The sequence below is a fragment of the Drosophila rhopaloa genome, unplaced genomic scaffold, assembly GCF_018152115.1.
Source record: "Drosophila rhopaloa isolate 14029-0021.01 unplaced genomic scaffold, ASM1815211v1 contig_155, whole genome shotgun sequence".
Classification (NCBI taxonomy): Eukaryota; Metazoa; Arthropoda; class Insecta; order Diptera; family Drosophilidae; genus Drosophila; species Drosophila rhopaloa.
Genome location: NW_025335034.1, coordinates 6,763,320 through 6,788,590, shown reverse-complemented (window position 1 = coordinate 6,788,590; position 25,271 = coordinate 6,763,320). Strand labels below are relative to the sequence as shown.

The 25,271-nt window shown below is 44.9% G+C and overlaps 5 protein-coding genes across 13 annotated transcripts; 2 read left to right on the top strand and 3 right to left on the bottom strand.

Moving 5' to 3' along the window:
- Positions 1 to 42: 42 nt before the first annotated feature.
- LOC108044435 (synaptotagmin-16) lies at positions 43 to 3,374 on the bottom strand. Of its 2 annotated transcripts, none has more exons than XM_017123452.1 (5): positions 2,849 to 3,374; positions 2,625 to 2,786; positions 2,235 to 2,561; positions 1,913 to 2,169; positions 43 to 1,443 (listed from the first exon to the last, which is right to left on the bottom strand). In XM_017123452.1, exons 1-5 carry the CDS (start codon positions 2,892 to 2,894, stop codon positions 460 to 462), a joined length of 1,776 nt encoding a protein of 591 aa, XP_016978941.1. In that variant the 5' UTR covers positions 2,895 to 3,374; the 3' UTR covers positions 43 to 459. The 2 variants fall into 2 exon arrangements, with proteins under 2 accessions (XP_016978941.1, XP_016978948.1); XM_017123459.1 differs by having other exon boundaries at positions 1,913 to 2,163.
- A 2,548-nt stretch (positions 3,375 to 5,922) lies between these two features.
- LOC108044471 (BEACH domain-containing protein lvsC) lies at positions 5,923 to 15,988 on the top strand. 8 transcript variants are annotated; one of them, XM_044456850.1, is made up of 10 exons: positions 5,923 to 5,970; positions 9,966 to 10,168; positions 12,647 to 13,056; positions 13,127 to 13,344; positions 13,411 to 13,622; positions 13,861 to 14,034; positions 14,112 to 14,196; positions 14,255 to 14,336; positions 14,397 to 15,025; positions 15,246 to 15,988. In XM_044456850.1, the coding sequence occupies exons 2-10, from the start codon at positions 9,994 to 9,996 to the stop codon at positions 15,382 to 15,384; spliced, it is 2,124 nt and encodes a 707-aa protein (XP_044312785.1). In that variant the 5' UTR covers positions 5,923 to 5,970; positions 9,966 to 9,993; the 3' UTR covers positions 15,385 to 15,988. The 8 variants fall into 8 exon arrangements, with proteins under 8 accessions (XP_044312785.1, XP_044312787.1, XP_044312788.1 ...); XM_044456848.1 differs by having other exon boundaries at positions 5,938 to 6,031; XM_044456851.1 differs by having other exon boundaries at positions 5,938 to 6,031; positions 14,397 to 14,997; positions 15,246 to 15,380.
- A 108-nt stretch (positions 15,989 to 16,096) lies between these two features.
- LOC108044470 (zinc finger matrin-type protein CG9776) lies at positions 16,097 to 21,530 on the bottom strand. The gene is given in 8 exon segments (XM_017123486.2): positions 16,097 to 16,283; positions 16,393 to 18,296; positions 18,363 to 18,511; positions 19,032 to 19,709; positions 19,778 to 19,965; positions 20,488 to 20,655; positions 20,720 to 21,092; positions 21,094 to 21,530. Coding segments are annotated over 8 exon segments (3,747 nt in total). The 5' UTR covers positions 21,370 to 21,530; the 3' UTR covers positions 16,097 to 16,272.
- A 1,122-nt stretch (positions 21,531 to 22,652) lies between these two features.
- LOC108044474 lies at positions 22,653 to 23,067 on the top strand. Its single transcript, XM_017123497.2, has one exon. The coding sequence runs from the start codon at positions 22,671 to 22,673 to the stop codon at positions 22,962 to 22,964; it is 294 nt and encodes a 97-aa protein (XP_016978986.1). The 5' UTR covers positions 22,653 to 22,670; the 3' UTR covers positions 22,965 to 23,067.
- Positions 22,987 to 25,263, bottom strand: LOC108044472 (S-phase kinase-associated protein 2). Its single transcript, XM_017123495.2, has 5 exons — positions 25,103 to 25,263; positions 24,037 to 24,910; positions 23,571 to 23,970; positions 23,347 to 23,506; positions 22,987 to 23,290 (listed from the first exon to the last, which is right to left on the bottom strand). The coding sequence occupies exons 1-5, from the start codon at positions 25,159 to 25,161 to the stop codon at positions 23,104 to 23,106; spliced, it is 1,680 nt and encodes a 559-aa protein (XP_016978984.1). The 5' UTR covers positions 25,162 to 25,263; the 3' UTR covers positions 22,987 to 23,103.
- Between the last annotated feature and the right edge of the window lie 8 nt (positions 25,264 to 25,271).

Sequence of the window (25,271 nt, the reverse complement as noted above, 5' to 3'; positions counted from 1 at the left end):
GGTATGCACTTTACGTGCCATTGCGTATAAAATTTCGATATTCTAGGTTTTTCCCTTTTTAGTTTTTTATATTTTTCACACTTTATGAATAAAATGTGTGCCAAATTGATTCCAAATTACAAATATTTTATCGCCCGTTTTGGGCTAGATTGATGGGATGACCCAAACCTTTTGGTCGGTCTCATCCCGGAGCAAATACTCGACAACATCAGTCGTCGTACGAGTATTGTCCCGCGTAAAAACAAATCACAAACACCGACCTATGCTTCAGACAAAGTCGAGCTCCAGGCCCGGCTCAATATCGACTGCAACCGCATTGTCTGCAGGGAATTGAACACCGTCGTCCTCAAGACACGACTCCTTTGAGGCTTTCTCGCGGGACCGGTCCTTGAACGCAGCGAGGCCCAGCTTCCTGAGGGCCTTTCCGCTGCGTCCAGAGGACTGGCCCAGCTGCTCGAATCAGGAGTCCACCAGCACGTGCCAGCGCGCCAGCATCTCGCCCTTAGGCATCTCGCACACGTCCGCCCAGTGCGCCACCTCCTCTGATCCGGACGAGTTCAGGCCCATGCTGAACCAGCCGACCATCTCGTTCTTCTTCATATGCCTCTTGGCGTACACGGAGATCATCAGCGTGACATCGTTGAGCTGGAACAGGGCCACCTGGAAGGCGAATGTCTCCTTGAAGAGTGGATTGGGCTGGCCTCTGCGGATCGAAGTCTTGGCCCTGGAAATCTCCTGCCCGATGCTACTGACCATGACAAGCTTGACGTACGTGTCGGGCGCCTTGTTCAGCGATAGGCTGCGGAACTGGCTGCCCTTGATGATCTCCACGCTTAGCCGCCCGGTGACCCCATTGTAGCTCAGGCCCAGCAGCAGCTCGGAGACTCCCCCATGCTGCATGGACGAAGTAGAGCCCGCACTCTCCGACCGCGCCAGGCTTAGCAGGTCGCTGGTGGACCCCAGCCCCGAGGAGGTATTGCGGGGCTCCAGCGGCAGCCACAGATTCGTCTCCAGCTCCAAGTCCACGGTGGCGAAGCTCACGTACGCCTCCCCGATCAGCCGCTCCTTGCGCAGCCGCTCGCAGCCGTACAGGCGCACCCGCAGCCCCATGTTGTTCACCTCCTCCGGGTTGACGCGGTGCAGCAGGAAGCTCTCCATGTATTGGGGGTTCTCGCCGCTGCGGATCTTGGTCTTGAGCTTCTGCTTCTTGCTGGGCAGCATTAGCATCCGCACTTGCGTGTGGGTGGGCTGACCACTGGCCAAGGGCGGAAGACTTCTGGCCTGCATCACGTGCACAGTCATCTTCCGCATGGGGGCGTCGTACAGCAGAGACAGCTCCAGCTCGATGGGTCCGCGCTGGACGGGCGCCCCCTTGGGATCGACCCCGACCAACAGGTCATCCGACTTGATCGAGCGCAAGTCGCTGGTGTCGAACAAGGGCTCCTGTGGAAGGCGAAATTGTGATTAGCCTAAAAAGTCTAGAGATCTAGTGAAAAATTAATGGCTTCTAAATAAAAGTGAACTCTCTTTGAGTCGAACTTATTGTATAGGCAGTTAAAAGTACAAATAAAGGATGGTGGCTCGAGTTATTGAAGTTCGACTAAAGAAAAAGGACTGAGGTTCGATTACTACCAGCGAAAGGAATTCTTCGTTAATCCAGTAGTAATCCAGATATTGATCTGGAGTGTTAATTTTCTTCGATTACCAGTAATGTAGATTCAATAGTAATCCATATTCTAATCCAATATTTACTAATAATTGCGTTTGCAAGTATTTAAAATAATACATTTTTGATCTCAGCTTACTAGTTCAATTATTTTAAAGCCCAAGCTGAAAGGATTATTGGGTCCCCGAGATTTGCCTCTCGGTAGGAAGACATTTCTGGGAAAGCCCCAAATCCAATACAACTTACGTCATCGTTGTTGTTGCTGCTGGTATTGTTGTTGTTGCTGCTGGTATTATTGTTGTTGCTGGTAGCAATTGAGTTGTTGTTGTTAATGTTGTAGGTACTGGCCACCGGCACCACCACCACGTTGTCACGCTCCTTCTCCATCTTGGGCGGAGCAACCACCTCGACCCTTTGCTGGTACCTCAGAGCCTGCGTCTTGGCCCGGTGTTCTGCACACGGATTGCGAAAGGATGTCGCCAGGTGAGGGGCTGTAGCTGTAGCTGTCAAGACGTGGATATTCATTTCGACGCCTGTCAATTAGCTGCCCCTGACCCGGAGGTCTTACCTTTGGTCACGCCCGTCAGAATGCCTGTGTGGCTGTCCACGGAGGCCTCCATGGAGTCGTTTGAGCTGCACTCGCTGTGCGAAGACGGGATGCCGACCTTGCCCCGCTCGGCGATGGCCAAGGGGTCACGCGTCACTGTCACCCGCTGCAGGTCGGTGCCGGAGTGATGGTAGTTGAAGCTCTGCGCTGTTAGCGGATTCGCCTGGCTGATCCCCAGCCCGTATCCTCCCGGCTTCTCGCCCAGCTGGTGCTGCTGGTGCCACCGCAGGCGGCGCAGGATGTCCTCCTCCGAGTCGGAGCTGGTGTTCTCGTAGCGCCGCTTGCGCGCTGCAAGAATGGGGACAGGTCAATCAGCGGGTAATCCCTAATCACTCTTCCAATGGTACTCACTGATCTTCTGCACACACTTGGCCGCCAAGTGGCGCTCGTCGCAGCAGTTGATGGCATGGCGGTAGTGAAAGCAGCACTTGCGACTGATGTACAGGAACAGAAGGAGCAGCAGGACAAGGACGCCGAAGAAGGCGCCCAGCAGCGTTGTCACTTCGACGGTGCCTAGAAGATTCGATTGGCTTGGTGGGGACAGGTCGGAACGGGGCAATTCGGGAAGCACGTACCCAGCGTCGGAGTGCTATCCAGGCCAGAAGCAGACGTAACGATCATCTTGGCTCATGCGAGGATCCTGGCGAGGGCAGCGTCCTTCACACGGAATTCATTGCACCAGGACCCCACGGCAAGTCGCGAGATTGTTTTCACTGCAGTGTGAAAGCGAAAGCTCTGGAGTTGACAGCTCAGTGGCACAGGATAACTGAAATCGATTTTTCACAGGACCGCGGTTGGGGATCGGAGCAAATGAGTCGCTTGGGAGGCTGTGGATTCCGAATTCTTTTTTAGACGCTTTAACTACTACACGCAATTGATTTCAGAGCCTAGTCAAATTTTTTATCAGATCTAAATAAGATACCAATCTGCTGATTATCACTTTCGTTTTCGCGGAGTTGGGCGGCCAGTTACCGAGTCCTTTGCAGCAGCAGCGGGCGTCTAAGAAATAAAAAATTAACGGACTGGGACCCGGAATTTATTCAACTGCTTTCGGATTAGCTGCCCTTACACTCGATGGAAAATTCGCCTCGAAGCAGGCACTGGAAGCTTAATCCCTCCACCCCCTATGTATGTACATAAAGCGCTGGCGAAAGCTCCGCTTTGACAGTTGCATCGCAGTAACAACTGTTGCGCTGCTTATTCTATTCGGGGAAAACACGGATTCGAGGAGCAAATCGTGAGTCCGTAAGTCGCCAGCACTCACGTCGTATCAAGTGGACATTGGAATGAAACAAGTTTTTAAAAATTCAATCAAAGCCCAATTAATTAAGGGAGCTCTTTTTTCTGCCTAGTTATGGAATTCAAGTTAAATTAAGTCAAACAACTAATTTTTAATTTTATAGCTTAGCTAACTTGTGAGTCGTACAGCTCCTTTTTTCGGAGAGCTTTTCGGAAGAATTTTATCAAAAGAATTTTTTGAAAAAGGAAAATTTTAAAGGCGTTTTACCTAAAATCCCTCCTTAAAAATGTGTTTGATAAATGTGAAAACGTAATTTGTGGCGAGGCTAACCGCTGTTGTACTCTGTTAAATTTGGAAATGTGTAATACTGAGATTTACGATTTCGATTAGCTGATTAGTCACTCGGCTGTTTAGCTTGCCTTCCAAAATGAAGTTTTAGATTTAGCTTATATATCGCATTTGTTGTAACAACGAACACACATTCACTTGAATTGCGGTTATAAAATATTCGACACCCAAAACATACAGATTTTTAAAAGATATAAATACATTGCAAAATACATTCATATGGTTGTGCATACAAATTAATATTAAGTTTCTTGCATGCGCAGGGCAATAGCTTAATAGTTCTTGTTTTTTATGTTTCGATTTAACTTGAGTTTAAAAATAAATTAGTTTAGATATTTGTTAAAGCTTTCAAATTTCTTTTTATAAGTTAAACTTATGTAATTTATGCCGTTCCATTCAGAAACAAAATTTTCTCTTTTCAGAGAGCTTTAAACATTCCCACCACACCGACCATGTCGTCGGGTCATCTATCATCTGAGGACCCTTAGTACCTCGCTCATTGTAGAGCCCATTTTACCGATTCCTTTATCGAAATAAAGCTCTACTAAAATCGCTCGTCTGCACTACTCCAAATTGCATGCATATTTAGTCGCAGTTTTTCTTATATTTTTATCAACTTTGGTTTGCCAACTTATCTTCGGATGTTGAAGATTCCTTTGTGCGTTTGAATTCTAAGGTACCGATACTTTCCTCATCTTTTTCTGAATATCAAAACTGGAACATGCCTGGCTCTTGATCAAAATACCAAGAGTTAGTTGTGTCAAGGTATGTATAATGTATGCATGACTGTACGTATTGACTACAAATGTTCCTATTTAATTTCTGTTTTCATATTTTTGTATTAAAAAAGTGCTAGTCTTAACAGACTTTGGGCAGCCTATGCCGGGCTTAATATTTAAATATAAGATGCAGAAAGGTTTAATTACAAAAATTCGTCACTCGACCGTAAATTAGTACAGATGCACAAATGTACACAATATCTTCAATATGTACTTTTTTCCGCCTCTCCGGTTATTTATATAGTAAGTATTCTTTATCACAAACAATCATAAAATTTAAATTTTGAGTAGTAATTTAAATACTGGTATGCACTTTACGTGCCATTGCGTATAAAATTTCGATATTCTAGGTTTTTCCCTTTTTAGTTTTTTATATTTTTCACACTTTATGAATAAAATGTGTGCCAAATTGATTCCAAATTACAAATATTTTATCGCCCGTTTTGGGCTAGATTGATGGGATTTATAGCTTAGCTAACTTGTGAGTCGTACAGCTCCTTTTTTCGGAGAGCTTTTCGGAAGAATTTTATCAAAAGAATTTTTTGAAAAAGGGAAATTTTAAAGGCGTTTTACCTAAAATCCCTCCTTAAAAATGTGTTTGATAAATGTGAAAACGGGAAAAAAATATAAATATGTTTATAAGAGAGAGAAAGAAACTATAAGATAGGATTTACTTGGTATAACCGTCCGCAGTAGTAAGTTTTGTAATGCAAAAGCCATTTGAAAAGTTGACATAAATAGCTATGTTTGAGAAAATTAAATAGTTATGGCTAATAAACTTTAAAACCATTCCGTAACGCCTTCTCTTATACCTAGCTCCAAAAGCCAATGTAAATATTTATATAATATAGATAACATAATAATAATAATAATAATAATAATATAAGATAATTTATACAACAAAATAATTAAGTCAATCGAATATCAAAGGATTTATATTAAAAAAAAAACTAATATTACGTAACTAATAAACTTTTGCAGATATAACAAAATTGTAAAAGCAGGGGTCATAATTTCGGTTTTGAATGATTTCAAAAATGCATTACAAAGGCTCTAATGACTTCGCTTATATAATCTAGTAATGCAGATTGCATGTGTGGGGAATTACAAGACTGCCATTCCTAAGGCAAAGTAATCCAGGTTGAAATCCATTTTATAAAGGTATTTTCAAACACATAAATCGGTTAAGATTAACGTTTGCGTTAACAGCGAGCACTTTGATTAACATAAAACATCGATAGTTGCTATTGTAGATGGCTAAGAGAAAAACATCGGTTCAGTGCGCCACCTCTAGTTTTAATGCTGGACGGGCTTGGAGTCGAAACTAACAGTGCGTAAGAACATAGTGGAATGGTTAACAGTGCGCAAAACTGGAGTGAAAGTAACAGATTGTGCGTAAGAAATGGAGTGGAAAGTAACAGAGTGTGTCAGAAGTGGAGTGGAATCGTTAACAGTGCACTAGAGCTCGAGTAGGATTTTCAATACTCGTTAGAGGCGTAGAAGCATCGATAATGCCCTGCCAAACATCGGTACTACCGCTGTTTTGAAACATCGATATCATGGACGCCAACATCGATGTTTCTCCTCCGCTACTCTGCTCCGCTGTGCGGCTAATTATCGGTTGTTGTTCAAACTGCAAATGTCCCCTGACCAGATACGCGAATGCCAAATCGTGACCACACCCCCGCGCTCCCCTAAAATCCAATACAATTCAATCCCAAAGCGTGACGCAAGTAAATTTTAGATGGCCAATGCCGCTGTGCAAGTGTGAGTGCTGTGTGTGCCAAATTGAGATGCTTCTGATAATATAATTAGCGTTCAACCGTCGTAAACCGTGCTCAGTGGCCCCCTCGAATCTGGAATCTCGGAGTGCACATATTTACTTTCGCCAATTGGGCGCTTAAACTGTGCCCTTAAACCTTGAGGAGCTGACTTCCAGCGAAGACAAAGCCATTCGACGACGTCATCTCGAGCCGTTTCGCTTTTCATTTCTCAGCAGACACTTACAATGGAACGCCGGGGCAGGGGGTGAGGATGGGACTGGGAAACTCGATAGGCGTCTTTCCCACACCAAGGCCCTAGACGAAAGTTAAAAACTAGTCACTGCGCTGAAAACTACAACTGCTGTCGCATGAGTGGTTGGGTTACTGTGTGGTGCCGATCCCGCCGCATTCCTCCGAAATTCGCAGACATCTACTTAGGTTGTACAGACCGTGCTAGTGGTCTCCTCATCAATACATCATTACAATCTCGTTAAATTTAAATATCCAAAATCAGGGAGATAAATCCAATTTATCTATCAATCTATAACTTGTCGTTTTTTTTTATAAATCCCTCAAATGGTTTTTCTTCGAGTTGCATCCAATTTCGTACTAAATTTTACAAAGACATAAGAGAAATTATGTGCCTTTTCGTTTATCTGGCTATACTATCTGATAAGCCCCTACTACTTGCCAAATATGTATTTTTAGTATTTTTGTTTGTGCATACGATTGTATTCAGTACATTGAAGTAAATGTTTGGAGTCGGTGAAACCAACGTAACCCTCAGTGCTTCCCGGTCGGGTCAACAAACCAATCGACTCACTCCTCCGGCTCGCAGTTGGCGTGTGCATTTAGTCATTGATCGCGTCCGGGGACCGGGGATGGGGTCGCTTTGCCATCGCCTTCGCCATCTCCACTAACAACGCTGCCTCGCTTTATTGGTGTCATTAAAATTTGTTAAATGGAAAGGTCAATACACAGCCGTGTCTAGTGAGAGACTCGAGTACTGAGTGAAACCGGTTTGCGGCTTCGATTTGGGCGAACTCGACGGCATAGATTCCTCACTTAGTCCGCCCAGGGACTTCGCACATTTCCTGAGTAGCTGCCAGAATTTTGTGCCCATTGTTCCCTCCAACTGATATGCCTCCATCTGCGGCATGTGCCTTCTGCTGGCAGCCCGCCAAGAGCCAAGAACTTGGCCCAAAAATTAATAGTAATGCTGCGCATCTGTTTCTTTTTTAACTTGTTCGACGCTCACCTTGCTTGCCAGATTTCAGGGGCACATAGCATACATAGTTTTAGCGAAACTCTGCGCCCGATGTGTCAATGCCAATGTCGTTCCCATTCTGTTCGAGTGGGAGAGGAGTCACGGACGCCGAAGAGCAGATTTTAGGCGCTGATTGAGCTGGCACAGAGTTTGGGTACACTATGTTTATTCATTTGTTTAATGTTTTTCATTGACTTGGAATATCATACTTTCAACCCGTAAAAGCATTATATTGAAAAGATTTACCTGGACAGTTATGTGTCTGTAATACAGACTCTGTATTTCCACCCTTTTAAAACTCAGTTTAATGAAAAGAAGATTTTACAGTTTACAGTTCGTTACACTTCATGTACAAATCGTTTTTCGTAGATATGTTTAAAACTTTGTCGACAGGCTCTTTTAAAAAATGTTAATAATTTTTTTTTGGTAGGCCAGCACCTTGCAGAAGATCCAATCATAAAGGATAATGTCATAACTTAAACTTTTTATACCCTTGCAGAGGGTATTATAATTTTGGTCAAAAGTGTGCAACGCAGTGAAGGAGACATCTCCGACCATATAAAGTATATATATTCTTGATCAGGATCACCTCCTGAGTTGATATAGCCATGTCCGTCTGTCCGTCTGTCTGTCCGTCTGTCTGTTTCTACGCGAACTAGTCTCTCAGTTTTAAAGATATCGAATTGAAACTTTGCACACACCTTTCTTTCCTTTGCACGCAGTATATAAGTCGGAACGGCCGGGATCGGCCGACTATATCCTATAGCTGCCATATAACTGAACGATCGGAAATGCCATAACTTTGGTGTTTTTAAAGTTAGGAAGTTGGGATTTTCTATGGGTTTTACATTTGGCCAATAAATTTTACGTACCAAATTTTATAAGGATCGGCCGACTATATCCTATAGCTGCCATATAACTGAACGATCGGAAATGCCGCAACTTTGGTGTTTGTAAAGTTAGAAAGTTGGGATTTTCTATGGGTTTTACATTTGGCCAATCAATTTGACGTACCAAATTTTATAAGGATCGGCCGACTATATCCTATAGCTGCCATATAACTGATTGATCGGAAATGACATAACTTTGGTGTTTGTAAAGTTAGGAAGTTGGGATTTTCTATGGGTTTTATTTTTGGCCAATCAATCCGACCTACCAAACTTCATAAGGATCGGCCGACTATATCTTATAGCTGCCATATAACTGAACGATTGGAAATGCCATAACTTTGGTGTTCTTAAAGTTAGGAAGTTGGGATTTTATATGAGTATTTAGAATGCATCATATGAATAATTTTGGAGAATATAATTTACAGAGTATTCTGCAAGGGTATATCAACTTCGGCTCCGCCCGAAGTTAGCTTTCCTTTCTTGTTATAAGTAAGTTCTTATCTTAAAGATATCTAGCAGTTGTTATACTCTTGCAGAAGGTTTTATGAATTTGATCAAAAATTCTTAATCAAGTTTTTCGAGAGTCATTAAACTTTTCATAATTTAATAATTACAGAGTAAGAACAAATTATTACATAATTTTGTATTATTTTTTAGATAAAAAAACACGTCTGTATATAAAATATATAAAAAAAGATATAATACCTTATATTTATCTTATCTAAAGAAATTATAGTAAAACATTGTTTAAAATCTGTTGAATAACATGCGGGAAATGTATGTTTGTGTAACTCAAATAACTCAAAAAAATGGTCAAGATCCACAATTTTTAATTTCGAACATCTATCCTTACATTTAATTTTACCGGCTCAAGTAACACCCACAGCTTAATTTGATGTTCCCAGCAGGTACTCAAAAAACTTTTCATTGCGGAAATTAGTTTTAATTGTAAGAAAGCGTTGTAGCCAAATGTAGGTCAAATTAATATTTACTTACATAGGAAAACGTTTTTGCTTTGTTCAAGAATGTGTTTGTATGGTGTAAAGTGCATTTCCATACAATAAGATTCTGCTTGTTTACTTTTGGTCAATAAAAAGAATTTGCAGTTCCTTCACTTACTCACATACATATGTACATATGTATAAAACGTCTGCAACCACCACAAAGCTTATGAAGGTGAAGAAAACGGACAGGTGTTTTCCGGCTATGCACACGTAACTTGATGACTTTTGTTGCTTTTTCTCTGACCAACGCTCATTCATTCTTCACTCGGGCCCCTAACTGCACGAGGTGCAAACATCAAGTCTTCCCCGGCAGTTTTTCTGTATTTTCACGGTTGACTGCCGAATCGTATGAATGAAAAAGCACGTTAAATAATAGGTTCTTTGTTTTGTTTCTATTACAGAAGCGACCAGAGCGTTTTGCATGAAGAAATGACTACCACAAGTCAGATGGAGATGAACACAAACGGCGGAGGCTTGGATTCCACCGCAGACGTGTCCCCTTTGATTGCTGGCAATGTCCCTGGCTCAACGCCAGGAATCAACTGCGGAAACGGAGTCCAGAAGAATGCCACCCCCGGCACTGGTCTGAGCAGCACACAGCGAGGTGAGCAAGATCTAGATATCAGAGTGAATCGAAGGTAAAAGCCCTAAACGCTGCTAATTCCCACTGCCACTTGAGACTATGTCACGCGATGTGACGCCATTAGAAATATATCTTTTGAACACTGTATAACCAGGAGCAGAAATTTTAGGGTAAGCCAAAGGTAGGTTTTAACAGGAACAGCTCTAGCAGGACCGAATCAAACCAATTTCAAAATAGGGCTTCAAAAATATCTTTAGGGTTAGGAAATTTCCTGTCCCTGTGTCAAACAAGAGTCTTTATCTGTACAAATTGGCTGAGTTCACGGTCAGTGATTGATTTAATTTACTTTTCATTGTCTATACGTGATCTAACCTGGAAATAAGATACGTAAACGAGATTTACTAAACTTTCGGTTTGTATAAGTAAAAGGCACCGTAATGATATACTGATTGTTGAAAATTAGTATTAGTAGTGATTTCCCGTTTGCATAAACAGTTACACAAAATTTGTATTGCTGTGAAACGAATTTTTGAATTATAATAGAACAAGTTTTTGCCATCGAAGTACGGAGATCACTCGAAAATACCAACTATATTGGAAAATTTGAAAAAGAAAATAGGAAAGAACGATGTCTTTTCAAAGGTGATACCTGGTTGCGTTACCATCCAAGTCGATAAAGCCATGTCTAGCAGTATCTTAAAGCGGTCTCGGGATCTAAAAGATTGCCATCTTTAAGCTTTGGTTTGTTGAAGCTGTCCTCTAAGCGCATATTTACGTAAACGTGAGTTTCAAAACAAGTTGTATAAAAAAAATGAAACCGTGGCCCTCTGGATCTTGGGGGACTTGGATATTTTATTTTCCACCCACAGCATGCAGAAAAATAAACAATAATCAAGTTGTATACTAGTCATGAGTAAGACTGCGATTACTTATTTGCTAACCTTAGTGCTCTGCGTACGCGAACTATCGGACCGAGCCGTTATCCAGTGATGGAATAGAAGGATTCTTACCATACCAAACCATTCGTAATTTGGTTCATATGTTCACCAACCACAACTGAAAAAGGGTGGCGATTGACATCCGCTTATAATTCGATAATGGACTATTTTTAGCACCCCAAAGGCTCCCCTTCTGTTTTGGATCGAAGCACTTCGCTTCTCTTTTTTAAGAGCAGCCATCTCCGTCGTACTCTGGTTCTAAATTTAAACTCCCTCGCAGTAAACGAACCTTAAACATTGGCTTGAGGATACGTCAAAAAGAGTATCTTGCAGAGACCTTTTTAAATATGGAAACGACACTGCAGTGGCAGTCCAACTGCATGTAAACTATTTTTATACCCCTGCAGAGGGTATTATAATTTTGGTCAAAAGTGTGCAACGCAGTGAAGAAGACATCTCCGACCCTATAAAGTATATATATTCTTGATCAGGATCACCTCCTGAGTTGATATAGCCATGTCCGTCTGTCCGTCTGTCCGTCTGTCTGTCCGTCTGTCTGTCCGTCTGTCTGTTTCTACGCGAACTAGTCTCTCAGTTTTAAAGATATCGAATTGAAACTTTGCACACACTCTTCTTTCCTTTGCACGCAGTATATAAGTCGGAACGGCCGGGATCGGCCGACTATATCCTATAGCTGCCATATAACTGATTGATCGGAAATGCCATAACCTTGGAGTTTGTAAAGATAGGAAGCTGGGATTTCCTATGGGTTTTATATTTGGCCAATCAATCCGACCTACCAAATTTCATAAGGATCGGCCGACTATATCCTATAGCTGCCATATAACTGATTGATCGGAAATGCCATAACTTTGGTGTTTGTAAAGTTAGGAAGCTGGGATTTCCCATGGGTTTTATATTTGGCCAATCAATCCGACCTACCAAATTGCATAAGGATCGGCCGACTATATCCTACAGCTGCCATATAACTGAACGATTGGAAATGACATAACTTTGGTGTTTTTAAAGTTAGAAAGTTGGGATTTTTTATGACTATTAAGAATGCATCATATGAATAGTCTTGGAAAATATAATTTACAGAATATTCTGCAAGGGTATATCAACTTCGGCTCCGCCCGAAGTTAGCTTTCCTTTCTTGTTTTTCTTGCCCTCGTTACCGGTCGGGAAATGGAAATCGCAATCGAGTGACAAAGCCGTTAATACCAGGTTAAAACAATTTCGCTAAAATTTCAAAAACCAAACATTTACTTGGCAGAAACCAAAACAAAACTGGCAACTGGAAAACCAACGCGAGTGAACCCGAGAAACTCGTTTTAAGACCGCGACATTTTTGTGGGCTGAAATAACTTTACAAACCCGAGACAACTCGAGTTGAGCTGAACGCAGCGCAGTGGTTGAGCTTGGGCTGTGAGTCATTTGCGTTTTTGCAACGCCAGTTTGCAGTTCGTCAATGCTAGGAATGGAAAGCTGTGGGGCCTATCCATGCGTGGGTCTTAAACGTCGATAATGTCTAATCCCAACACTCTATTGTGTCCTTCAGCCGTGGATGCCACCAAGCGGAAGAAACTGAAGTCGCGCAACGCAGCAGCTTCCTGTTCGGCCCCGAAAAACGAAGCAACAGCGGCTTCTTTAAATCAAAACAACCCCAGTAAAACGAACAGAACCGATCTAAACTATTCCAAGGATCATCTCGATGCCTGGCTGGAGAATTGCTTGCGCGATGCCACTAACGCCCAATTGTCATCTTCGTCTGAGTTTTTGGACTTCATTCCGCCCACGGCACCAGCTCATAAACAAATGTTTGTGAGTCAACAGCAGCAACAACAGCAGCAGCAGCAGCAGCAACAGCTAAAACAGCAACTACAGCTCCAGAAGCAACAGGAATTTCCGAAGCGTTCCCAGCCATATGGAATGGGCCCTGGCACTCCCTTCAGCTTGGGGATTCAGCGCGTGAGTAAATGCCATTAGGAAGCCCACCTTTCGTGAGCAATGCTAACCCTACGCCATTTTTTTTGTACAGCATTCGCACTCCCTAAGTCATCGATATCCGATGCTATACCCACCCCAGAGCCTTAATGGCTATGCTATGGGCTACGGAGGCGATGGTGGCCAGGAGTTTGCCAGCTTGCCACCACTGGTCAATATGATGGGCGGGGCTGGAGCCGGTGGCTCCGAGCACGAACCAAACTCCACAGATGTGCTGGATGGAAGTGGAAGCAACCCAAACTTCAGCAGAGGGTGAGTCAAGACATTCAATCCTCAATCAATTCAAATCTAATAGTCGCCCTGCCTTCTTAATTTCAGGTTTCGATTCAGCGATCCGTGCCTTCTGAACCCCTCCGATAACGACTCCAAGCTGAGTGGTCAGAATACACCAGAGTGTCGAAACGGCAACCACACTGGCAGTGGATGCGATCTGGCACAACAAAACAAATTCTTCGCGGCACTAATGGAACAAATAAACATACTGCACGACACGAATTCCAAGATCTGCCGGAATTTGCACGAAACAAAAGGTTTGTTGTTTGAGGGATCAAAAGCAGCACTGGAATCTGTGTATATTACAGGCCTTGTAAAATGACTCATTGGTCACCATGTTTCCTTATAAACTTGTCTTCTCGAATTGCTAAATGGCTTTAGTTACACAAATTTCTCGTATGATTGAACCTACTTGCTATTACCTATTAATTTAGTATCTGTTGCCACCCATTACCTCTTTCTATGTACTTCTTGCACTCGTAATCACAATCACAGTCGATATCGAAGCTTTAAAGCACGCTCCCAATGGCCAGCCTTGGGCCGGGGTTGGCTCTGGGGGCATGCGGCACCGTAGAGATAGCTTGAGTGGATTAAGCACACAAAGTCAGCCTTTGGTTTTTGGCGGTGGAATGGGCGGGACCCACAGCCCGGCGCCCACCTTTCATTCAGGTACAAACTAGTCGGCACCCCTAATTTGGTCGTCCAACGAAATCGGCTATCGCTAACAACCGATTCTCTTCTTACAGGCGCCTACACACCAGGAATGATGACTGATGTGGTGCGAGAAGTGAAGGAGGCGGCGCGCGTTCGTGAAGATGCCCTACTCAGTCGGTAAGAAATAAAACTATAAATATATGTGTTTAAATCTTAATCCCAATTTTTTTTCCAGAGTAAAATCAATGGTTGAGGAGCGACAGTGGTCCTTGAACGAGGGAAATGTCCGAATTCTGCGCGATATTGATGACCTGAAGGTTCGTGCGGTTTTAAATGTCTGTTTCGCGGGTTTAACATTGCTGACCCTTTTCTTGCAGGCCCATGTTATGCAGTTGCGTCTGGAAAAAAAAGAGACAAATAAACGCCTGTCACACCTGGAGGCTGAAAACAAATGCCTGCGCCAAGCCCTAGCAGGTTGCTATAACCAGCGGCAATCTTATCACGATATTATCTATGAAAACGACCGTGCCCGCGGAACCCGAAAGCCATTTCCGAACGGAGGAGGCGGCGGCTTGGTGGCTGCCGGAGCTCTCGGAGTCCGACGGGCGCAGTCCTTCAACCTGCATTACGGAACGATGCACCAAACCCCGGCCCAAACCACACACTCTCTGGAAGAGGATGATGAAATAGAAGAGGAACAGTTGCAGGAGCAGGACGAGATGGATGGCGCAGACCAGTTGGTAACGGCCAACAAACGGCTGTCCTGCTCGAGCAACGAATCACGAAACAACGGGCTGCAGACAACCTTAACCTCAACCCATCACCTGACGCCTAAATCACCCCAACAATCAGTTCCGAGCCCTCCCACATTTGCGCTTATTACGGACCAGGTCAACCCGGGACTGCCCCCGCCACTGCTGCCGCGAAAAAAGGAGCACGCTCAGCTGAAACGGGAGCTCAGCGAAGTGTCCGCCGCACGTAAGGAGGCAAATCAACGTATAATTGCGTGGGTGTAGTCTATGCTCTGTTCTATATTCCAAACTAACCCAGCACTGTTTTAATTCCCATGCAAGAATGTTTTCAAAAGCACACACATTACTCTTCACCACACATATCCTCACAAAACAATTTAAAACGGGTAACTAATCACAATAACTTACATATTTTGCATTTCTGTTCTTCTCTTTCGACGGGTTCGTGTGGCAATGTACTGTGACAATATTTAGCCTTGAAAAATTGGTTAAAGACCTAAGTGCCCAGGTGGCCAGCCAGCCAAATTGGAACCCGACCGTATCTGGCACAGCATCTGACGCAGCAATGGCAACGAAATTCAGCGTGGCTGACGGACCTATTACAGACTTATAGTTTTAGCTATCAGCCTCCGGCTCGAAACCAAAAGGGCAGCGACAGACTATGCGTGTCACTCAATTATAGCAGCGGGATCGACGGCACTGCACCTTTTCTTTCAAAATTATTTATTACTCAATAACCTGTGCATAAGCTCCAATTTCTTAGCTTTAATGTTTTTACCACGGCTGAACTAATTATTTCATTCGAACCTTTTTTCAAACTCGAGCCCATGGTATCTTTCTAATTGGCTCGGGCAAAACGCATTTGTTTTGAATTTACTAAAAACAAATCTGTAACTAAATTTCTTTGTGGTTAAGGCTATTATTTATCAGATTATTAATTTCTTTCAATATCGTGTATCAATGTGTATCGATATCTACTGGAGTGATTTCGTTATATATGGATGACCTCTAAGAATTATTATACTAACTGAAAAAACGTGTACCTATTGCAATGAACAAAAATCAAAAGCTACCATATAGAAAAAATTATATTTTAGTCGGATGTTGATCCTCTTAAATAAGTGGATAAGGAGTTAATTTAAAATGTGTAGTTGTTAACCATATTTATTAAGTGCCATTTGATTAAACAGAAAATATAGTATATTTGTATATATAAATTACTTCATTCTGCGTTATTTGTGTTTATATATATAAATATAAACTTATACTTTTATACCAAATTAAGCCGTTACTCAATTTCTAGTATCCCTCATACATATATTAGATACATATATGCGCATTTATTTAAAACATTCCTTCAAATAAGCACTCGTACATTGGTGTCAAACTAAATTTTAAAACTGTTCCACTTCTTATGGGTCAACCCGACGTGTCATTCGATCCGTGCATCCATGTAGGTGGCGTCACTGATGCCGTTTGGTGCGGTCAAGTCAATGCAACCTCACAACGCATCTATGAGTGTGGATATATAAATTAATAATTTAAAATCGATTTATAACCAAAATAGAAGAGCTACTAAGTTATGGTTGATAAAATGTTCGATTAAAAGCCGTCTACATACATTGTGCCGCCATGTCACTGCTGTCGATCCCCAGCATGGCCAACTCATCGAGCTCCGCCTGACGCCGAAGCTTCTCACTGTCTGAAGGCGATGCCGGCGGCTGTGGTATGTCAGAGATGTCCGCCTGCTTATTGATGGCCTTGCCCTTCGCGTCATCGTCGGCTGGCGTAGATGTTGGAGGGGAACTGGGCATTGGGATATCCTCCGCGTCAATCTGTTTTAAGTTCCCTCCGGCTTCAGATTTTCCATTCATAATCCGCAACTCTTCGTCCTTCTTCGATGTTGGCATTGGTGAATTTTTGGACGCCTCAGTCTCGTCAATGGTCACGAGGTGAATACCTTGCTTGGCCAGGTCTTGAAGATTATGCTCACTGAGCACTGCATCGTCTTCAACGATAGTGGTGATGGTCTTAGGCTCACTTTGCTTTTCATTTGTAGCCTCCGGTACCGCTCCCTCGCTGGGGAATATTATGTTAAGGGCCTCGGCCAAGTCTTTTGGCAGTTCCCCGTCGCGTGGTTGTGCCGCAGCGTCCAAAGGCTGCGTTGCCAGATCAGATTCGGCTTCGTCAATGCCAGGCGGCAGGACGTCCTTCTCATGGTTTTCGTTTTCATTCTGTTCGTTGTCTTCTGGATCATGGGTTTCCCCGTCAGAGCCCTCTCCCGGCGGTGGAGGAGGCGGACAACTGGTCATCAAATTGGCGAACTGGACGGGATCTGGCATCAGCTCGTCGTAATCTACCATCATACCCGCATCAGGATGAAACGGAGGAGCATTGCCGAAGGCATCTTCCATCATGGCCATCTGAATCTGTGCCGCTGTCGGTGCGGGCTGACGCACAGCCACCTGCCCAGTTGTTCCCCCCATCGGCGGAGGCGGCGGCGGAGGTGCCTCTAAACAGCCGTTGGTGTAGACTACAGCAGCTGGGTCGTAGTTAACAGCGGCAACCGGCTGCTTCTTGAATACTGGCATCTTGCCGATGAAGGGCAGTTTCTTGCCTCCAGGCAAAGAGTTGCTATTGGGCTTCGACTTTAACTTGATGTCTGGATCCTTTTTGTCGCGCTTACTTTCCGCCTGCTTGCGTTCGGGCACCGTACGGGGCCGGAACTCGGAATGCTTGATCACTGGACGCTCTACCCGCTCTTCAGAGCGACTGCGGCTGCGTCGGCTTCGACCCTCCCGGGAACGACTTCTTCGGCTGGATCTTATGGGCGAACGGGAGAAGTGTCTGCCACGGCTGCGGGACCGACGACGCCGGGCACGGTCTCTGTCCCGCTCGCGATCCCTCCGATCTCGATCTCGCCCGCGACTAATGCTACGAGAGTGAGTGCGTCGCTTAGAACGGGATCGAGAACGGCGCCCTCCTCCCCGCTTCAACTTTTCATCAGCTGCGAATGCTGCATGCGGTACTATTTTACGGTCCTCCGATTCACGGGGTCCCTTGTTCTTCAGCCTGCCTTTAAGATGTTCCAACAGTTTTTTTTCACTCTCACTTATTACAGGCTGCACAGTATTCCACTGCTTCATCATCACATCGTCCCGTTTCTTTTGCTCCTCTTTCTGTTCTTCGGCGGTGGCAGAAGTCCATTTTCCTCGGCTTGAAGAATTTATAGAATCTTTTATGATTGGAGGCGGCGGCGGCGCAGGCGACTGGAAAGGCACTTCCGATTTCAAAGATTGTGTCAGGGGAGTGTCCTGCTTGCGCATGGCCACGCGTACCGAGGGGGCATTAGTTGATTTATCTGTCTGACCACTTGATGGTTCTTCGGTACGTCCTTTCTTTGGTTGCTGCGCCTTTTCCTCTTCCGACGAAGAACTATCGGAGGATGAAGATGAGCTGTTGGCGTCGATTGTATTTCGCTTGCTCTTCTTCCCATGTTTACGTTTCTTTTTCTTCTTTTCACTGCTGTGCGAGAAAACAAAGCCGAATGAATAATATTCTTATTGGTATACAAATTATAATGATCTTTACCTCTTTTTCTTGCGCTTTTTAGACGTCTTGTCATCGTCCTTCTTGGTCTTTTTATTTTTAGAGTCATCCTGCTCCTTCTGTTGATTCATGGCCCGTTCACGGTTTGATTGCCATTCGATTTCATAGTTTGGATTTTGGTTTATATATAGCTGTAACAAAATTGTGTTGAAAGGAAACATGGAAGTTAAAATACAACAAAAACCAAGAAAATTGGAACCCGTGGGATGTCACACATATTTTGTTTCACGAACGTATTTGGTTACTAAACATGTTAAATGCTGTTTACCAAACTTACCACTTTTACCACAAAAACCGTAGTAATTAAAGCCGTATTTTAAACGAATAGGCTTTTGATATTCGTTTAAACTACTTAAATGGTGTAGTGTTACATCAAAACAGATTTGTTAATGCTGAATTTCTAAGCGAGGAAGCTGACGGAAAAGGTTGGGTTTATTGATCAGCATCAATCACTTCTTTTTCTGGATATAATGAGTACTTTTGTATTTTTTGAACTGAAGGACTTGCGTTCTAGTGGTTTCCATAAAAAGGTGGCTTTAAAAATATTTATTCATTTTTTACTATTTACCATTTATTTTTAAATTCTAAAGATTTTCAGCTTAGGCATGGATGGCTAATAACTGAAATACCCAAAATTATATCACAACTCACCTCATATTTGTTTGAGTGTAGCCTAGACTTGAGATGAGCGGAAGCGCAGTGCAAGTCCCCGATCCAAACACTGCAGAGCTTGCAGAACCAAGCGTTGGCCGGGACCAGAAACTGCATGCCTCGAACAGGGACGCGCTTTACAGGCGCGTTTTCAAACGTGGGAAAGGGATCGTGGTCGATGCCGACATGCCAGGGAGTTTCTATGGTCTCGCGATTCATGTGTTCTTCGGCATGTAAGTGCTTTAAATAGTCTCGCGCGGACTTTGGAAAAACGCCACAACTCTCGCACCAATGCTGTTCGGGATCGAAAAACACAAAATTGTAGTTTTGTGCTGGAGCTGGTGCAGGCTTCGTTTCACCATGTCGCTGTTTTGACTTCATAGACTTGATAGCGCGGTGCTTGAGCCGATTGGTGGGACTGCCCTCGGCGCCGCCGGTCTCCTCCTCGTCCTCGCCATCGGATGACGAGTCCGTCGAACTACTGGACGAAGCGCTGGAGTCCGAGCTGTCGGCAGAGCTCTCACTGGAGGAGTGGGAGCGACTACCCTGTTGCTCTGGCTGAGGCTTTCCATGGGCCTTTGACTTCAGAGGCTCATCATCGGGATCCTCGTAGCCAATTATGCCGTTCAGCATGTCTATAACGTTTTCGATTGTATCCAGTTTCTTCTTAATTTGCACCTGCTCCGCAAAAATTATATATATATATTATAATGTCCAATTCGAATTAAGTTGGGGATTAAGCTCACCTGCAAGCGATCGTTTTCCTCAATAAAATTCTTGGTGGTTGGAGAAGGTGGCGCTTCGCCTGCGGTCAAGTCCTCACGCTGGTCCCTCAGCACTTTCATTTCCTTCTTAAGCAGCGTAACCTTCTTGACGTAGTTTGCCCGTTGTTTCTTGAGCTCATCCTTCTGCTTCTCCGCCTCTTGTGCCACAGCTGCCGTTGGACGGTATATAGATGGGGGATAAACAGAGAGGCACTCATTAAAAAACATCCTTGTCGGAGAAATAAAAGTTCAAATTTCATTTACAAATGCATTCTCGAGTGCATTTCACCGGCTAGTTACACACGGATGCAGTCGCCAGTTCTGCCAGTCCTCGTTGGGGATGAAGTGCCAGTTGGGGTGACGACGGCGGGCGTCCAGGTTGGCGTAAGTGCGTCTTTCGACTACCGCCACACAAGAATGGCAAAACTGCGTTTTCTATTCGAAACAGAATGACAAATTCGAGACCCTCGCTCGGGTCGGTCTTTGTTAGTTCTTGCTGCGCGTATACGGCTAGATTCTGATTGATCTGATCTTTATTACCCTATACTTTTGGTAATTTCTGGTATGCGGGCCTTTAGCGCGCATTTAAGTTACAAGTACAAGTAATCATGACAACAGTAATAAAACATAATGTGAGAGGTTTGCATGTGAATGTTCGTAGTGACCACATTGTAATTCATTTCCACACTTACCGTCCTGAGGCGGCAAACCTGCGCCGTCGAGCGCTGGTACCTTCTGCTCCACCTCCACCTGCTTGTCCGGCGGAGCTTCCCGGGTCTGCTGTGGTTGGACCAGTCCGTCCGGAGCAGACGTCTGCACTGCGGTCATGGGCTGAGTCATCCACACCTGCTGGCCATACTCTGCCAAGATCGAAGATCGAGCCCATTTAACACATAGTTCCGGAGGCCTGAGTCCCGTACTTACCATTAACGCCCCAAGCGCCAGTGGGCGGTGGTCCATAGCCAGTGCCGAAAGATGTCTGCTCCGGAGGTCCTGGCATGCCGTATCCCGAAGGAGGTCCCTGGGGCGGAAAGGCGTTCGGCGGCATTCCGTACTGGTGGCCATAGACATCGGGTGGAGCGCCATAGGGAGCATACATCTGAGGGGCCATGACGCCGTAACCTGGGGCCATTTGCTGGGGGGGCAATGGCGGCGATGCAGGTTTCTTTTTCGGCGACCAACGACCGCCACGTCGGGGCGAGATGCTGCGAGAGCGGGAGCGTCCGTAGCGACGACTCCGTCGGGGAGGAGAGCGTCGGCGGTCAAAGCGGCGACGGGGATACCGCCCGTAGTCGGGGAGTCGTAGCGCCCACGGCGGGGGGTGACGGCGAGCGGGAGACGGAGCGCCTTCGCCGCGTGGTTGGTGGCGAGGGAGCGTTGCGGGAATCGGAGCGCCCACGGGAATTCGATCGGCGCCTGGAACTGGACTTGCCGCCCTTTCCCGACGTGCTGCTCTTGGCCTCGCTCTTCCCGTTTCCGCTTTTCTCTTCGACGCCGGGTGGACCCAGGGGCAGATCGACCGCGTTGCCCTGACGCCTGTCCGATGGCTGCTTCGGAGCCGAGTCTTCGTCCATCTCAAAGCCGTGGATGTGTTCCACGGGCTTCAACGCACTTTTTTGCGATTAGTTGATGACAGAGACGCGTTTCTTGCTAGAAAATTCCGAAATTACGTGTGGGTAGCGAGATAGAATAGTGCAATATCCAATCGCCTTCGAAAATCGGTGAAATCCCAAACGCGTTCGTTGCCTGCCGATTAATTCCCGTCAAAATAGCGAAGTTCGGTTAGTGACAAATTTGGAACGTTGGAATTTAAAACATGAATTTTTTGGCTTATATTTTAAAATTTTTTGCATCTACGAAAACAGGTTAAACGGAAGCGCTGTTGCTAAAAAAAAATTATTTTTAATGCAATTGACTATTATAGCCAATTCACACAGAGCAGGATGTCAAAATCAAAAATTTCCCAATTGGTTGTAGATAATTCTATTCGATATTTAACCGATAAAATCCAAATCATGGCGCGAAACAATTTGAATTTACATATCTGCCTCAGTCAGAGGCGTAGTAGGAAGGGAAGTGGGGCTCCCGCTCCCCGAGGTAGCAAATTGTATAAGGAATTGTTGAAAGCTTTTATTTAAAAGCCCAGATAGGCTTCTAAATTTAATATCTTAGCATTTAATAAAATAATAAAAGCAAGAAAAAATTGTTCAATAGTTATATTGCCTCAATAAATTTAGATGACGGACGGTTATTTGCCACTTGTGCTGGTCATTAAGTATTTTAATGTTTTTGATTAAATCAATATTGCAAGAGTCAATTGATATGATACAAATTAATGTTCAACATTTTTAAATTTTCGATGATTCCAAGTTTATTTGAAATCGTTTCCCCCTACCATTAGAGTACACTAATATTAAACATGTACTATTCTAATAAACGGTGATTTAAAATTAACCATAGTATTAAAAAATAAAACCAAAACACTTTTATCTGTTTTTGATATAAAGTTTTGCATGGAAAAAATGCTATGAATACATGAAAATGTACAAAATTTTTCGTCAAAAACTTGCTTCTAATCTAAGCCTACCCAAGGACAACTAATATTTTTAAGTTTGAAAAAAAAGAATCCTTAAATACAGGAAATCTATTTGATTCTTGATAATTATGAAAACTTTGACTCATTGACACTTGTTTAGCTTTATTTTACGAAGATTGCAGCCAAGGGCAAGCACTGTTATCTAGCCTTTACTTTTGGAGTGTTTACTTAGATGCCAATTTATAAAAGCATTTTCTGGTAGTAACTGCACTTTATCGTTGCAACAATGTAGCTATAAAAGGCATTGAATGCCCCAGTTGCTCATCAGTTTGTCCAAAGATGAAGCTTCAGCTCGCCCTCAGTGCACTCCTCGTGATTTCGTGTGGGCTTGTCCAGGCCTACAACGGTGATGGGCAACCGGGTTGCAAGACTCAAGCAGAGATCGAGATTTCCGTTTTCCGTAACGATTGGGATCCCACATCCTACTGGAAGTGTGAGTCACTCAACAAGCCGGCCAGTGAAATGAAGTGCCCCAGCGACACGGGATTCATGGATAGTCTCAAGAACTGCGTTAGCTGGGAGGAGTGGGAGTGGGAGAAACCCGTGGCCCCGCTCAGCGAGGCCGATCAGTGACCAATTTCACAAATCAGGAAAATTAGAACAGCAGAATGTGATTATTTATGTTGTTGAATTGAGAATAAAAAAAACCGCGTTAAGGGTGGCATACGCAGCAAAACAGATTCGGATGGTATCGGAAGCAGCAGAATCGGGATTAGTCCCGCGTGCGAAGTCCCCAAATCGAGGTGCGACGAGTGCCCACAGTTGGACGGGAAACCGAACTGTGTATGAACTTGTTGATGCCCATTTTGGGCATTTGCTTCTCAAGGACTTCCATGGCGGCGTCCGACAGCATTCCAAATATGTCCAAATAGGTCAGAGACGGCATACCCTTCAGCTCGCTGCAATCAAAATGGCAGGCTAGAAACCAGTCAGACGTGGGAAAGTATGAACTTACATGAATCTGGAAGCAGGAATAAGATAACAACGGGAAACGGACAAATATTCCAACATTTTAAACTTCATGATTGCCGTAATAGCTGCCGGGGTGAGGCTATTGCAGTCCGATAGATCAAGCTCCAGCAGCTGAGGGCAACGTTTCTGGAGCGATGCAACATCTACAGAAAATAAATTAAACTAATAAGAAAAGGGATTTGTACTCCCTGATGAGGCTCCACTTACGAGAGTCAAAAAGTACGCGGCGGCAACCTGCAATATTCAGCCGAATAACATTGGGGGAGATGTGAGTGACCAACGCCGTAACAGCATCTGCACTTAGGTCAGTCCACGATATGTTTAGGCTGCTCAGATTGGTCAGGGACTCCATCATTAGACGCACACTGCTGGCTGTTAGGCCGCTCGCCATGCTCAGATTGACTGCCTCCAAGGCTTTATTTTTGGCGATCTCCGTGCAGATGCTATCATCAAGCTCAGTGTTCTCTAGACTTATTTTCTTCAACTGGCGGCAGTGGGAGAGAAGTGTGCGAAGTGAGCTTCGACTAATGGAGGCCATGCTTAAGTCGAGATATTGCAGTCGCGCTCTAAAGCCGGCCGATGATGGTGCGAAAGCGGGCTCCTGTACCTGTTTTACAGGAAAGAAAGATTTAAATTGCCGAATACTCCAATAACAACTGGAAATGTTACTTACACTAGCCTGGGCCAGACGTATTACCAGGACTCCTCGACGAACAATTTGCTCGAGGGCGCCTGGTCGAATGGTCCGCAGACCCAGATCCAGCCTTGTCCACAAGGTCTCGTCCCGAGAGCAGCGGTTAAAGCGACGACAAACGGTCGCCATGCGCAGGAGCGTCTTTTTCGGGAGCCACTTAAAGATGTCTAGGACAATTTCGTCAGACAGTCGGTCGAAGTAGTTTATCCCGCTGCTGATGTGGGCACTCATGGCCGGGGTGCGGTACACAAAAAAGCTGTCCGTGGGCACCAGCCGGGCGGAGTTCTGAGTCGATGAGGACTTTTTTGCCTGGCGGACTTGCGCCAGCCTACTGGTGGAAGGCTGAAAGTTGAGCGGGGACGCCGTCTCACTCTGGTTGTTGCAGGTGACTGCAGCCAAAGGGTTTCGCAAGCGTTTGCTGGGCGAGTTTGAGTTGCTGCCGCCTTCAGTGCCCACTGCCGAGCGCTTGGACTGCGACAGCAACTGCAGCTTCTCGGTCGACTGGCGGGAAAGGGCATCCTCGACGGCGGTGCTGTCCTGTGTGGTGTCAGCCGAAGAGCCCAAGCTTAGGCGCTGCGGGTGCTGGAGCTGGTGTGCCATGCGAGGAACACTGGCGTAGGGAGTGGTCTCGTTGGAATTATCGTCGCTGGTGGCGCTTGCACTGACCGCCAACGCAATGGCCGAGAGGGCTGAGGAACTGCTCTCCTCGGAGTCCAGCATTCCGATGCCCATCTCCTCCAGGGCTTCAAAAGTAAGTGCCGAGGGCGAGGAAGGGTGCTCGTAGTGCGAAGACTTCGTGGCGGAAACTAGAGCGCCCACCGCAGAGGCGGGGTTCTTACTTGTTGAGCGTTTTCTGCAATAGTCGGGGATTAATTAAAAGTGCAGAGCTGGACAGTGCCTCATCAGCATGGGCGTTCGGGTCAAGCACCGAGCAATTCAATAAGTCACTTTCTTGACCTCGTTTGGTCATCTTGTGAAACGTGTGACGTCACGGGAGCTGTTTGTTATCTACTTTTTGGCTGCCAGGGGAAAAGCAATGTATTACCTGGTGACAGGGCATAGATTTTCCATATTCTCAAAGCCTCTGTGCTTACGGCCGCTCATATTTACGCAAAATTAACTATTGTTTCTCCGCCGTACAGACAAAATCTTCGCGCTATTTTTACAGGGTGGCAGGGTTGTCGCCGCTCTGGTAGTTTGTTATTTTAATTATA

What these genes read in the sequence shown, in the direction of transcription:
- LOC108044435 (XM_017123452.1), bottom strand. Translation starts at nt 2,894, where the DNA reads ATGATCGTTACGTCTGCTTCTGGCCTGGATAGCACTCCGACGCTGG. An exon ending in GGATAGCACTCCGACGCTGG is followed by an intron (nt 2,787 to 2,848) that starts GTACGTGCTTCC and finishes CGAATCTTCTAG; the next exon opens with GCACCGTCGAAGTGACAACG. An exon ending in TCTGACGGGCGTGACCAAAG is followed by an intron (nt 2,170 to 2,234) that starts GTAAGACCTCCG and finishes ACGTCTTGACAG; the next exon opens with CTACAGCTACAGCCCCTCAC.
- LOC108044471 (XM_044456848.1), top strand. Translation starts at nt 5,991, where the DNA reads ATGGTTAACAGTGCGCAAAACTGGAGTGAAAGTAACAGATT. An exon ending in TCTGAGCAGCACACAGCGAG is followed by an intron (nt 10,169 to 12,646) that starts GTGAGCAAGATC and finishes TGTGTCCTTCAG; the next exon opens with CCGTGGATGCCACCAAGCGG. An exon ending in GGCGCCCACCTTTCATTCAG is followed by an intron (nt 14,035 to 14,111) that starts GTACAAACTAGT and finishes CTCTTCTTACAG; the next exon opens with GCGCCTACACACCAGGAATG.
- LOC108044474 (XM_017123497.2), top strand. Translation starts at nt 22,671, where the DNA reads ATGAAGCTTCAGCTCGCCCTCAGTGCACTCCTCGTGATTTCGTGTGGG.
- LOC108044472 (XM_017123495.2), bottom strand. Translation starts at nt 25,161, where the DNA reads ATGAGCGGCCGTAAGCACAGAGGCTTTGAGAATATGGAAAATCTATGC. An exon ending in TACGTCTGGCCCAGGCTAGT is followed by an intron (nt 23,971 to 24,036) that starts GTAAGTAACATT and finishes CCTGTAAAACAG; the next exon opens with GTACAGGAGCCCGCTTTCGC. An exon ending in ATTCCTGCTTCCAGATTCAT is followed by an intron (nt 23,291 to 23,346) that starts GTAAGTTCATAC and finishes TTTTGATTGCAG; the next exon opens with CGAGCTGAAGGGTATGCCGT.